General features: G+C 39.5%; 2 protein-coding genes across 6 annotated transcripts in view; one reads left to right on the top strand and one right to left on the bottom strand.

The window, feature by feature from the left end:
* The first annotated feature begins 621 nt into the window (after positions 1–621).
* On the top strand, positions 622–9,614 carry desi2 (desumoylating isopeptidase 2). Of its 3 annotated transcripts, none has more exons than XM_081724072.1 (6): positions 622–638; positions 1,953–2,150; positions 8,028–8,100; positions 8,193–8,286; positions 8,382–8,523; positions 8,643–9,614. In XM_081724072.1, the coding sequence occupies exons 2-6, from the start codon at positions 2,112–2,114 to the stop codon at positions 8,877–8,879; spliced, it is 585 nt and encodes a 194-aa protein (XP_081580198.1). In that variant the 5' UTR covers positions 622–638; positions 1,953–2,111; the 3' UTR covers positions 8,880–9,614. The 3 variants fall into 3 exon arrangements, with proteins under 3 accessions (XP_081580198.1, XP_035387232.1, XP_081580197.1); XM_035531339.2 differs by lacking the exon at positions 622–638 and adding an exon at positions 958–1,837; XM_081724071.1 differs by lacking the exon at positions 622–638 and having other exon boundaries at positions 958–2,150.
* A 1,861-nt stretch (positions 9,615–11,475) lies between these two features.
* The window catches only part of dctn1b (dynactin 1b), a 30,898-nt gene continuing 27,846 nt past the window's right edge, over positions 11,476–14,527 (bottom strand). For all 3 annotated transcript variants that reach the window (XM_081724070.1, XM_027023575.3, XM_081724069.1), the window contains 5 exons: positions 14,019–14,140; positions 13,621–13,807; positions 13,446–13,519; positions 13,270–13,359; positions 11,476–13,184 (listed from right to left, as the gene is read on the bottom strand). In XM_081724070.1, coding sequence (XP_081580196.1) covers positions 13,047–13,184; positions 13,270–13,359; positions 13,446–13,519; positions 13,621–13,807; positions 14,019–14,140 — 611 coding nt within the window. In that variant the 3' untranslated portion in view covers positions 11,476–13,046. The remainder of the gene's footprint in view (positions 13,185–13,269; positions 13,360–13,445; positions 13,520–13,620; positions 13,808–14,018; positions 14,141–14,527) is intronic.

Below are 14,527 nucleotides of genomic sequence, written 5' to 3'. Positions count from 1 at the left end.
TTTGCAGACTGCCTTAGTGTTACAATTGCAATGCAGCGTGTGGTCCCTGTGCACCTGTAGTTACCTGTAGGCCTGCACCATCTTCACTTCCTCAAATAATCAAACTATGCTAATAACATTTTAGTAGTGGAGTTATTGTTCTTCATTAGATTCCATCACTATTCTTTTGCTGATGTTGGTAAGCATTTTCCTTTTTCTCAGCTAAGTTCATTTCATTTTAACCCATTGCCTTGACTGCTGCCTAGGCACTCAAACACAGTTTAAAAAGAAGCAATATTCTGGTTTTAGAAGGTAATTCTAAAAAGTAATGGTAAATTTACTTTGGCATGGGCTAAACATGTAACACCTAGCCCAGTATCCACCAGCATATCAAATGTGCCTGTTACTTCATGCACAAAAAACACCTGACTTTAGGTTTCTGAGAGCTATGTGTAAAAATATTCACTGGCCAAGTCAAACACATGACTCATGAGTCAAAGGGTTTGTGCTTCCCAGCATGAGTACAAGGCTGCAGGGTGCAGATGTGAAAGAGAGTGGGGGTGAGGGTGGGCCAGAAACTGCCCTGATGCCATGATGGAACATCACTAGGAGAAGATTCCAAGTATGTGATGCTATCGTCATGTCACAGATTTAAGAATGTGAGTAAGAATATTAAATCAAGTATACATCAATAGCTTCTTTATTATAAAATATCAAACATTACCCAGTGCAAACCATTTTCATAGACCATGCCATTTGTGAATGCTAAGCATTTACAAATTATGGCATGATTTAAAAGTGGATGACTGATATAAGTTTTAAAGTGGTTTAAAGGTTTTAAAGTGGATTATTTATAGTATGATAAATAATCCAAAAGCCCTTACTTGAACAAATACTAGAGTCAGAACTCTAGTGCGTTTTATTACTATTAAAATACCTTTGGAGCTTTTTAACATTTTATTTCATCAAATGAAGCAATAAAGTTTCAAGTTTCAAAGTTTTATTTGTCACGTACATAGTCATACATGGTATAACTCGCAGTGAAATGCTTAGATTATGACCACGAATGTCAGTGGTTCCTTAATCCATGGTTTGGAAACCCCTTTGCAACTAGATGCACGCACTGCATTTAAACCATAACAGTGATAGAGTTTATTTTAGGTTCGTGTCTAATCAAGCAAATTTACCAGTACAGGCTAATGTCTGAAAAGAGCTCCTTGTCGTGATAATCCTATAAATCTCTATATGTATAGTATTAAAATAATCGCGGTAACTGGTATCGTTCAGTGATAGCTAGTGAGACCCTGCACTCAGAGCATAAGAATGAACAGCAGAAAATATACATTATCTTGACCAAATCTGCTATACAGTGTACATTCTCTACTACTCAGATTAACATCTACTATTTTAGCGATTTATTTCCCATTTCATATCATAAAGACAGAACGCAAATTTACTTAGAACGAGGTTAAATTTATTGTATTTTGCAAGCATCTAGTCCGTCAGATACTTTCAGTAAATAAAACATACGCCGGGTATTAATATAATCCACCCCCATTGCTTGAGCTACGGGTATACGATGCTTTAGTTGATTAAATTCCGGGTGCTAAAATGTTATTTTTCTTCACGTTAAATCGTTTCTAAATTACGTTTAAATACACACGAAGAGCAACTTTGTGGTTTTGGATGCTTAGACTTTTACGAACATGTCTGCTTTTTAATCATAAAGATAGTTTTCGCTCTTTTTTGCTGGTCATGAAGCTAACCTAGCTCATGTCGTTACAACGATACTTCTCTCACCCTATATGCTGTGGTTAGCTAGCCACGCTGCTACACCATAATTGGTAGCTAGCTAATGGTAGGGACGTATATTGCGGTGTCACATTAACTAGCTAGTTAGCTAGCTAGGTTAGCAGGTTTACACTAACCGACTTTTACACTTATAAAGCACGTTGTTATACTTTTTAATACAGAGGCGAGGAGAGTAAACGGCGTCAAAAGTACGAAGTGACACTAGAAGACGATTAAAAACGATAAAGCTAGCCAGCTACCCAAGACTGAGCAGCAGCAGCAGCTAGCTGGCTAGCTGTGTTTGCTGAACGAAGAGGACTCTTAAAAAAGGAAACCCTGTAATGGCAAACGAGCCGGTCATTTTAAACGTATATGATATGGTGAGTAACTTTGAACTGCTTTATTGTTTAAATAGCCTAGTTACATCGCATCAGTCACGTTAACGCTAAAACAAACTGTTCGATAGAGACCTAACCTAGCTTGAGTTAACACTAGCTAACCTAGGTTCGCTGTTTTGCTGGTATGGTGTGAAAAGACAACCAAATAACGCTACCCATGAGAGGGTAATCTTGAATGCCGGTAGAAAATGCAATGTAAACGGATTGCCATTTATTTATGTTACATTTCATCTAAAGTGAGATTGTTCTGATGTCGGGGTTTACTTACCTCGGGGTGTCTTGTACTGTTTGTATGTAGGCGTGATAGAAAAATATATTCAAAGCAAACAAACCTTGATTGGGGACGTTATTGACATTGTGACTAGTTCTGTTTAATGACTGATAAATGTTACAAATGTCCCAAAAGTGTTGACTTTCCTAATGCTTATTTAAAAGTGTCTGAACTGGTGACTTCTAAGCAGTGTAAATTAAACTGGAAAAAGAATTGAACCTTTTTTCCCGTGACTTTTTATCGCACGTTTTGATCTTGAGCTTTGCACAAAGAAAGCACCATCTAAATGCACTTGTGATAGTGTTACGTTTGTTAACTTGGCTGTAGGTACGCATTTGAAAAGCAGAATTTGTCATTTATATGCTAGACAAAAAGCTTGCTTAGTAATAATGTGAATTTTCTATTCTCCTTTTGGGAAGTATTGTGTGAAGTTGTCTAAGAAATATTGTTTTGTGGAAAATAATTGGGGTCCTTTGGTTCATTTCACACTAGTAATATAAATATTAAGTATTTAAAAGTAGTTAAAAAAACCTCTAATTGGTTCTTGATAAGTGTGTAGTATCAGTAGCTACAGAAGTACTTCAGGTCTGTTTTGAACCCATATCTTTGTTATTTATGTAGTCAGCTTTCAGATCCTTGTAAAGTACGTTTAACTGGGGTATTTATTCTTGGAAACTACATTAAGGAAGAAACATGCTCATGTGACTCACATTTGATGTGAAAACATAATGTGTAACCTGGTGGACACTATGAACCAGACTAAATTTATTTAAGATATTAGTTTGTTGCATGATGACGATCTAGTTACTGTTGATATCAGTAACACATTTTGTTAATAAAAAAAAACTGTATAGCAGTTGTTTTAACTGAAGTACCTTTTGCCAAAAGATCTCCAGCTTGCCATTATTACCAAGCAAGTCAACCTTGTGACACAAAAATATGGGTAATGAGTTTATAACCATCCACTGGGTTTCATTAAAAATGGACGATAAAATAACATGCAAGCTAAAATGCAAACAAAGTTCACTGTGTGTTTGACTGTACTTTGGAAGATAAGAGGGGGACTGAACATTTTGTATCTAATTCATCATTAGTTAAATATTTGCCTATACCATTAAATGGGCATAATGTATAGAGGCTTTGTCTGATAGAAGCTTGTGAATGGTTTTGGTATAATAGGGCAAAAGCATGGCAAGTGCCAGTGGGCAGATACTAGATACTCAAGCTAATGATTTGGTGGATCAAAGGAGAAAGCAGATACTACTAGAGTAACAAAATCCACCTTTTCTTTCCTTTTCGTTTTTTTTTTTTTTTTGCGGTAATCAATAAAGTAACTCTACATTATGCAAACACACATGCTGCATGCTGCTTGTCTAATTTCTGTCTTGCAGCAATCAATAATACGATTCAGTGCACCATTAAGACCAGCGTTTCCCTTTGCGTCAGACTCTCTCAAGAAAAAGGAAGAGGTGATTCTACTGTTAAAGATTGTCCTGGAGAGTTTTATCCACAGGCATTCAGATTAAAACATTTTAACGCCTATTTTACCCTTTGCAAAATGTAAGATTCTTGGTCTGTGCCCTGTAAAAAGACCCCAGAACACACCCTCATTTAGCTTTTATATTTTACATTTTACTGGGGTAGACATAACGCAGTGCTGGAGAATCGTGAAATATTTACAGAAATGAACTGATGTGATGAATACAGAGTTTGAAGTGTTTATTTACTGGGGGCTGGATATTTGCTCAGTGTGACATCACTTTAAACAGCCAATATACACAGCTTGTAGAATCACAGTTTCCATAAAAAGGTTAATATGCCAAAACAACAGACACTTAACATCAGTTCCTCATCTAGTAGATACAGTAATAGATCAGATAAATGCACACTGACAAGGAGAATACGGTTTTGTTTACTGTGTCCTTTAAGATGCCTGGGTTCTTGTGAAACACATGACGGTTGAGCTCAGCTCAATTTCCAGGCCTGAATCCTAGCAATTGTCACAGTTTTTTCATTTATCATCATGTATGTATATTTCAGAAATATTTTGATTCATCATACTTTGTATAGCAACCACTGAAGTCCAATCCAGTCTTAAACAATCAGTCAAACAAAGGTCCTGTCACTGCATTTTTAGGAACATTTGTAATGTTATTACATAATCTAAATGATCGACATTAAAACTAGACTGTTAGTCACATGGCTACCTCTCCACTGCACCTCCTGCATTCTGGATGAAACCATATGTGTGTTAGTGTAAATGCTATTCCTAGGGTGCACCCATGGGCTATTTTTAGCCGAATGAGCCTTTGCCATCTCAGATATTCTTGTCCAGTTACATACATATTGTGATGCTTCAAGCTCTGGGTCAGTGTCGCCTGCATTTTTGTGAATATGAGAAATTGAATGCTAAAAGGAAATACTTTCAGGAAAGTACTGTGTTGCCAAAGATTATCTTACATGTTCAATCATTTTTTAGCTGGGAATTTGCATCTACACTTTTAATCCAATAAAGCAGAAGGATGACATTAACAGCCTATTATGGCTGCTGTTGCCTAACTGTAGCTCAGTAAAGAGCTTTGCTCTCATTCAGCGTCTGCTAGCATTTTTAATAGCTAATTCTACAGATGTACCTAAGGCTAAAGTGTCTTTCCAGGTGTGGCTCTGTGTATTGTGTAGCATCAAATACAAAATTAATAGATTGATGACGAAACTACCTACTATAGGGGGCAGCACCTACAGTTTAATCACACTGCAACATATGTAATAAAGTGGAGTGAGCATGTATGTACATATAAATGTGGTAAAGAGTGGAGAATAGAGCCAGGATGGCAGAGGGGTGAAGGGAGAAATCATCATCATCATCATCCCCACACCCCAAAACTGGGAACAACCCTGACATTGGGAACAAGACCCAATGTGTTCATGCACCAAGTTCAACACCAAAGCTGCTGACCTAAGCTTGAAGACGACCAAGACCAAGTGGAGTACCTGATAGGCTTCTGGAAGATGTAAATCCAGCACTACATACAGTCACTACTGTGACCATCACAGAGATTATGGAGACTTTTTAAACAAATTGCACTTTTAAGAGTTGTTTTAAGAGAGTGTACTTTATATGGGCTGGAACTTCCAAGGACAGTTGGATACACCCCCAACGGTGGTGCAAAATTACTACCATGCTAAGATCCTGTGGAACCTTCAGATATAGACAGACAAAATGGTAATGGATAAGCAACTAGACATGGTAGTAGTGGATAAACAACAGAAGAGGGCCATAGTGATAGATGTGGTGATCCCAATTGGTGGTAACATCAGGAACAAAGGACATGAAAAGCTTGAGAAATACCAAGGGCTGAGAGAAGAGTTAAAAAAGATATGGAAGGTGAAGGCAACAGTGGTAATCGGAGGATTGGTGCTGGAGAGTGGCTCCAGAAGATCCCAGGAATAACATCTGAGATCTCTGTCCAGAAGAGTGCAGTTCAAGTTATCTTAAAAGCCTTACTGGCCATTTTCTAGTGTGTAGTGATGTTGAACACTTTCTATAGCATGTTACTGAAGTGTCCTGTCTCCTTATTTCATTGTAAGGAAGCTAGTCCCTCTTTCAGTGACAAGATGTGTTTAATAAGCTTTGAGGTAATTGAGGGCAAAGGGATAAGCTGCTTCTTCCACAGCTTTATAGGTAGTGGTGAAAGACTGCTCTCCATCTGTGTTTCTTTACAAAAACCCTCCCTTCAGAGATTAGAATGTTGTTTCTTGGAATATTTAGTTTTTAACGGTTTCTAAGGTTGGTTAATGGTTGGTTGGATTGTGCCTTCAGCATTCGTTTATAGAGACCGATGTTACATTTATGGGATTTAGCAAACTCTCCCTTCCAGAGTGACTTACAAAAGTTGGGAATTTAGTTGTCTACTCAGAAAAGTACCCCAGGTTAGCACAAATAGGTTACAAGTCCTAAAATACCCTTAAACTGAGACACTGCCAGGAAAAAGGTGTCAGTGCTGAAACCTTATATTGAGGGTTATAATGCAATGCTATAAAATAATAATGTTTAATTTTTATATAGCACCTTTCACAGATTCAAGGTCGCTTTACAATAACAATAAAGATAGAGAGAAAATACAAGAAAATTCAAGTGCTATTATTAGATAAGACAGTTTTCTACAAGTGCAGGCTTTTTGTGTTTGTTTCAATAAAAAAATTAAAAAAATTAAAAAAAACGTCCAAAACACGTCCTATGACTTGCATTTCCTCTGACGGTGTACTAGTTAAAGAGATAATGTCTGAACACTGAGTCAGTAGGCATGTCTTTGCTTATAAAAGGTCTAAGTCTGTGGTCATTTTGAATGTGGTAAGTTGTTTCATGGAAGTTGTCTGTCATGATGGAATAATGCAACGCTTATGACACACCTGCAGGATAACGGCCAGATCTGATGATACAAATCCCACTGTACAATGCTACTGTACTCAATGTGCAATGAAAAATGTTATAGCTACAGTACAATGTAAAGTACATGATAGAAGCAAACTCCTGTGTGGTATGTGCAACAGCATACATTGTACTACAATAAACGCCCAAATTCTAAAGAGTAAGATTATATTGAATCAGCACATAACAGTACTTTGTTGCACATCACATCATGGCATGACAAAAGGAACAACACTTATAAAATATGTAGACAGTTGTTCATATGAGTGGGGACAGATGATGCTTGAAGCAGACCTTTCTAAAATAACCTTGTTCTCAAAAATCCATTCTCATATTCCTGTGCTAAGTGTCTCACTTTGAATGATGCTTCACAGTGAGGTGTCTAGTTTTCAACACACAGCTGATCATCTTTGCCCACTCATGAAGCAGAAACAGTACTTAAAAGTTCAGCAATTGAACTTTCAATTATATATTGAATCACAGCCTGAACAGAAGTTTAAAGGGCATTCCTGTTTGGTGTATTAACAACCAGCCTAATACAGCTGATGGCACTGGAAGATAGGTTTGATACTATTTAGCCTAACACATCATCAGCCACTCTTAAAAGTAACTGTATGAAAGGTGAAAGTTTGGAAGCCACAATAACTTTGTTTTTTTTTTTTAAAAGTAAACATTTACATTTTTCCCCCAAGGTATAAAACAACAGAAATTTATATGAAACCAACTTCATTCTATGTTAACAAACAATCTTGATTTGGAAAGAAATCCAGAGCGTTCCTGTAGTACACTCCCTGATCTTTCCCAACTAAGCTATTCTGACACATCCTTTTAAGTATGTTGGATCATTAACCTATTGTATAGTACTGCCAGTTTTTTTTCCAGTCTGGAAAATCACTTGACTTCATTCATTTGGCCTGTAGCAAAGATTAATTTAAAAGCTTTAAAATTGCCTGTAGGATTACCTGTAGGATTGTGTCATAGTTTGGTAGTGTGATAAGAAGCCATATACAGAAGCAACCCTGAGTGGAGGGGTCTGCATCGTCGTACTGCTATGAGCCACACCTTATTGCTCCATTTAGAACGTTCAATATGCCATTTTGCACCAATAGATTTGATTATAGGCATGTACTTACATCATTATATATTTTGCTTTTTTTAGTACTGGATCAATGAATTCACTACCTCTTTGGGTATTGGGGTCTTTCACTCAGGGATTGAGATTTATGGCAGAGGTAAGTTTCTCTCTGCTGCTCTCATTTGGTCAGTCTGCTATGGTGACGCATCATTAATTCTAATTATGTTCATGCTTTCCCTTTTGTTGCAGAGTTTGCTTATGGGGGGCATCCATATCCGTTTTCAGGTATATTTGAGATAACACCTTGTGATGCCACGGAACTTGGGGAGACATTTAAATTCAAGTGAGATTTATATCAGTGTTACATATCTTATGCACATTTGGGTAAAAAAAAAAAGACTAGCACAACGTTCTCATGTCTCCTCTCTTCCTCACCAGAGAAGCTATTGTTCTAGGGAGCACAGACTTCACAGAGGAAGACGTGGAGCGAATCATGGAGGAGATGGGAAAGGAGTACAAGGGTAATGCGTACCACCTCATGCACAAGAACTGCAATCACTTTTCCTCAGCGCTCTCAGAGGTACAGGTTCTAGAAGGACCCAAAGGGGCAAGAATCTATTTCTGTACAATACCTCATTTACAAGTGCTATTGTAATAAAACAAACGGGAATCCCATTCTCTCCCCCCCCCCCCCGGAAGATCCTTTGTGGCCGTGAAATCCCGCGTTGGGTGAACCGTCTGGCCTACTTCAGCTCCTGCGTGCCCTTTCTGCAGAGCTGCCTGCCTAAGGAATGGCTCACTCCCGCGGCACTGCAGTCCAGCGTGAGCCAGGAGCTCCAGGGTGAGCTGGAAGAAGCGGAGGATGCAGCAGCCTCTGCCTCCATACCTTCCTGTGCTGTGGCGCCCAGGCCCACCCGCCAGCAGCCACGGCGATAGAGTCTGCTGCCTGGACTGACGGGCCTCAGAGACTGGCCCAGTGCTCTTGCTGCCTGTTCCCCCACCCCTTCCAATGACAGACCTGCAATCCACCAGCAGCGTTGATAAGCCCTGTGCCCTGTGTTGTTTTTTGGTCAAGGGGCCCAGAGACCTATCAGACTGATTTACTGGGGAGGGAAACCCTCAGAGTTGGTTTTGGCAGTGTTTTAAACATTACTGTTTTTTGCTGTTATTGTTTTGTTTTGGAAACTCAGGACAGAAAGACTATTTGTACTAAATTTGTATTATATTCCATTGACTCATCTTGGATTTTCTTTTATTTTGGTAATGTTACTGTTAAGCTTTTGCTGGATTTTCTCACTCCTCTTTCTTGACTGTGTCCCTAAGAAAGCATCTTTTTAACAGGGAGCTTTTGTTTACATCCTGTATTTCTGTATATGTGTTTTTATTACTGAAACCCTGCCACCTGGGCCAAATTGCCCCATTTTTGTAACAACACAACTCATGTCTGCTCACCTTGGTGATTGTGCCTAAAGATTTTTACTGTTACTTGCTCAGAGAGCTCTGCACTCTTTCTCTACAGTTTACCTGTTGGTCTGCTGTGACTAGCAGTTCTTCAAATGTACTTCAGACATTTTACACCTTTAGGTTTTTAGAGTCTTCTATGTACTGGAGGAACTTTGTATTCTATTTGATGATTAATAAAGAAAAGTAATTTTTTTTCTGAAAAACAAATTGCTTATTGTATTACCTTGTATTTAAATCCCTTAGTGTACCAGTATGCCATTCATTGTAGCCCTGAGTGGTTTTGTGATAAAGGGGAGTAGACATTTCTCTCTCTCTTGCCATTTAACATCTGAGCTAGACGTTTAATTCCGTGGGTTGCTCTGTTGGTTCTGCAAAGTGACAACAACGTTCTACTTACGCCTGAGGTGTGGAATAAACTTGAGTTTTTGGTTCATTTTCCTACATAAATACATGCCAAGATACAAACACAAATATCTAGGCTGCCTTTTCCAGTCACTGCAGTTGGCTTACAGTAGGAAAGGTCTGACCTATCAAAACTGAAAGTTCATTAGTCAGTTGCTGGAGAGAAGTGTTGCTGTTATACATATCCTAGAAGCAAGCGAAATGGTTTGCATAACATTCTAGATTTAGAAACTTAACGGTTTTAGTAAGAGTTCATGAATATCTTTGCTGTGCTGAGTCATCTCCGCTGCCTTGTAATGCAAAGTTTTAGAGTCTAGTTATAGTCTCCAAAACTGTTGCCACAGTTGGTAGTTCCTTTGGTGCTTTTCCGCTTAGAGCAGGCGCAAGCGTCTACTGTCCTTAAATCCCTTTGTCATGAAAAGGGAGAGGAATGGGTCCATGAGGGGCCCGAGGTTTAAGAGTGAATTGATGATCAGTCCCAAATATTGTGAGTAACATTTAAATGATAAACACACTGTTTAATGCTTTAAGACAAAGGGGAAATGCAGGATGCTGTAATTGCACAAAAGGATCGTGCATACCTAGAATCCTCTTCTGCTCAGGAATGCATACTGAACCCCTGCAACACCACAGAGCCCTGATGGAGTCCATGAAGAAAAACAGTAGGAAAAGAAATGGGAGAAGGAGGATGGGGAGAAAAAAGAGCACGTATCTGTTCCCAGCTAGCAGTAGGATAGCAACTGGTGCCACCCATAAGGCCACTGAAACCATGGCTGACTGTCTTACTTTCATACAGCAGGCTCTATACTGCAAGCAATCCACTAACAGGTACCGCTCCTACGCAACAATGTTGGTAATTACACCAAAATGGAAGAGCAGGGAAGAGATGCCAGAAATGTGGAGATTTGCATGATGGCGCCTATCGGCCTATTTGGCTGTCGGAAAATACTGAAAATGTAAGAGGTGAGCAGGCTGATGAGGTATGCAGGGACAGCTTTGCCATTACTGGCCTGTTGGCTCATGAGGTCAATGGAGAAGCAGATTCCAGGTAGCCCAAGAGTAAAAGAGACCCATTTAATAATCTGCATGGTCTCAGGAATTTGAGTGATGTTGCCATCTGCGCCATAGCATAAAGTTGCATTTTGGAAAATATCCATGCCCCAGTTGGAATAGAGGAGCTAATTACATTAACCATAAAAGCTGATATTTGCTGAGCTATCTAGAGAGCAGCGATACCAAAAGTAAAGTGCTGATGTCCAAGAGAGTCCAGCTTGAACCCTATCAACAAGGTCCCAGGCTCCATAGCACCAGCAGTTCAGAGAACTTTATGTGGAGTGTGAAAACGTGCTCCTAGGATTAGCCCATAAAGTGTTTTAAAAGATGCATTATATGCCATACATGTTGTTTAAAGGTTTGTTTAAAATATTTTTGATTGTATCAGTAATGGTTCCTGTGGTAAGCAGTTCCAATGAGCTAATACTTTGCCCTGATAGAATAATGATCATTATAAAGTAAATATGTCAATGATCTGAGCCACTTTGTGTGCTCCTGAGGGGTCAGGATGGAAATGTTTGATCCAGCTCATTCTCTTTTGCTCCTTCTTGCTTGCTTTTTCTGACACCTAAAACAATCACACTCTATAAATGATCACGTTTCATGGCCCAAATGAGGATATTTACATCCACAGTCTATTGACTTTGCTTTATTCATATATAATATGCCACATTCTTCACAATCAATGACATTGTGAGCAACTGTATGCATTTTGCACATTAAATGTTACTTACACAGTCTGTAGCAAAGCAAATCATTAATTAAAACCAATTAAATATTGACCTATCAGCAAATACTGTAAATTTCTCCCCTGCCAACTGCCCCGTCTCCTTCCAAAATCATCACTGATCTTATTGTGATATTGATGTTCCTCCTTGATCATCTGGGTCTTACACTAAGATACATGTTCATTTTCTGTTCTACAAAGGGCCAGATCACAAAATTACTGAAAAGAGAGTTTAGTCACAAAGCACAGTGACGCACACTAAGCAGTTTTGAACTGAATGTATTTCTTATAGTACTGAGTACAGTTTTCTTTTTAAATTCCTAAAGTCATTCTTATCATTCTCATTTTTTAATAATTGTATTATAACTTTCTAATCTCCCAATACAGTCAATTTGCCATTAGCCTGATAGGTGATTCATATCCAAATCTATCAGGCATTTCATTTAATTTTTGGTACATTCCTTATGTACGCTAAAGGCTAGCCTTAATATCCCAGTAGCCAAGCTGAATTAAAACCTAAAGAAAATCAGTTGGTCAGAGATATTTTAAATGCCAAGGTGGATTTGGATAACTGTTAGCCGACAATCATTTCTAACTTATGTGAAGTTAAGGTTTCCCTCTGTCTCCATTCTGACATTTCCTGTGCCATTGAAACGTACTTGACATCAGAAAAAGGAGAGAGAGACTGAATGGAATATGAATGTCTTAAGGCCAAAGAATCAGAGATAAGACAGCAAACCTGCTTTTTTCATCATAAACCTTTAAAGGTCATTAAAGGCCTTCAAACTGCAGGCCTTTCTCCATCCATCCCATATCATTTATGTCCTTGGACAGAAATGGCTCCAATGATGTTCAAATATATGGTAAGACAAGAATAATAATTATAATAATTATGACTGTTCACATTGTTAGTGTATATAGTACAGTATAGTCCACCACTGTGACTTCCTGTATTTTTTGTCACTGGATACTGTAGAATTTTAGTTTTTTAACAATTATATAATATTTTAATATTTACAGCATATAATATAAATAAATGATGTAATGATGCTAAAGGCGAATATAGCACCTGCCTATGGGGAGATCTTTTATGAAAACGGTTCTCGGTTGCCTCTAGTGTCTGGAAGAAGTATCAATCTGTATCATGGTCACCTTCGAAAAATACTTCAACCGATTTAAATATATCCCATACTATACATTTACTTTGTTTTTCCTTCACTGGAAATTTGCTAAATACGATGTCAATAAAGGATGGATTTGGATTTAGCAAGTAGAGAAGGCTGAGTAGATACCAAGCTCCCAACTAATCCCAACACTCCCAACTAAACACGGAAACAGGCTTCGTCGTAATCTCCACATTTCACGCTTGTCATTTCGATGGTGAAGTAGAGCTGTGCTAGAAGGCCTGGTTTGATGGCAGGACTTGTTCGGGTGGGGGGGGGGGGGGGGGGTCATATTTAGGTCTGGAGCAAGCAATGCACCCGCTGGAGCTGGGACTGAGACAAAATGAGCTGGTGCACCTGCTCCTGTCCCCGGGGACAAGGCACCATCACGCGGCCGACCAGCACCGCATCTCCCTTCCTCTCCTCCTTAGCCTGGGAGAGAGACAGAGAACCCTACGGTTGGCGGGGAGGCAGAGGGCAGGGTTGTTAGCACGAGCGCCACCTCAGTGTGACTTACCTTCACAAAGGTGCTGCGGGGGAAGATAGCAAAGTCGGACAAAACCTGAGCGCCAGGTCGCTGGGACACCACGTGTTCGGCCACCTCGTCCTGAATCAGAGAGAGACGTGCATCTGGCTGAGGTAATCACATATCCTTGTGGTTATTTACATAAGGGCTTTGAACATTGCTTTTACCTTCAGTCTGTCGAGAGTGTCACTAAGAGACTCTAGCCTTGCTGTTTGCTCTAAGAGCTGGGCACTAGGACTCACTGTACAAAATAAAAATAAATAAATAATGTTATGTTGTATTCATGTGTATTTACATGTCTGGGAAAACAAGTGCCATTTTGAGCATATTATACTCACTAACCAGGAGATTTTCCAGTGATGTCCACCACTTTGACATTGGCACTCATCTGCAGGAGCGTTTCCAGCAGTTGATCAGTTTTGCGGTAGAGGGCGCTGGAGAGCACCTCCGGTCTACAGCCCTCTCTCCAGCCCAGCTTGGGAACATTCAGTGGAGGCAGGGAAGCTAACTGAGCCCTCATCTTCTCTGCCTAGAGAAACAACCGTTTACACAGAGACCCATGGGGGTCAGAATTTTTTCCTGATATTCAGAACCAGTTTACCCACAATACAACTTTAGCCCTTGAAACTCTGCAACAAGGCTGGGCTTACCCAGCCACCGAGGAGCATATTTCTCACTGAGTGCAAAAATGTGGAGTGAAGCATATTTACATGCACGGGTGAATGGGTATCTGAGGGTACCTTCAAGAGGTTGTTTTCATTCTTCAGGCGCTTTATGCTGAGTCTTTGAGCTTCAATCTGTTGAGTCAGCAAGGGGGAATCTATCACCTGCATACCCCCAGCAGCACAAACTCCTGTAGCACCTACATACGCAAACAGATCAAATTACACACACACACACACACACACACACACACACACACACACACACACACACACACACACACACATCTATTGGCGAAGGAAGAGAGCCTTTGTGTTATCCAATGTCATGCAACTATCATCTTAAGTAGACTATTCTGAGGAGCTGTCATTAAAAAAAATGTTTCATGAGCTGGATGTAGTCTGATCATGAATTCATGAAGCAGAAAATGTGTGTGGCATTACACCTAAATGAGTATTAATGAGCCTGTAGGGCTTTGTATGGATCTATAATGGGCCTGAGTTTGTATGGGTCTGTATGAGTCTGAACGGGTCTGTATAAGTAGGCATGGGTCTATTCCATGCATGACGTGCAGGACACTCATGCA

Source organism: Electrophorus electricus, chromosome 12 (assembly GCF_041902795.1).
Source record: "Electrophorus electricus isolate QZ-2024a chromosome 12, ASM4190279v1, whole genome shotgun sequence".
NCBI classification, from domain to species: Eukaryota; Metazoa; Chordata; class Actinopteri; order Gymnotiformes; family Gymnotidae; genus Electrophorus; species Electrophorus electricus.
The sequence above is the reverse complement of the archived record's forward strand: the minus strand, read 5'-3'. Positions and strand labels throughout refer to the sequence as shown.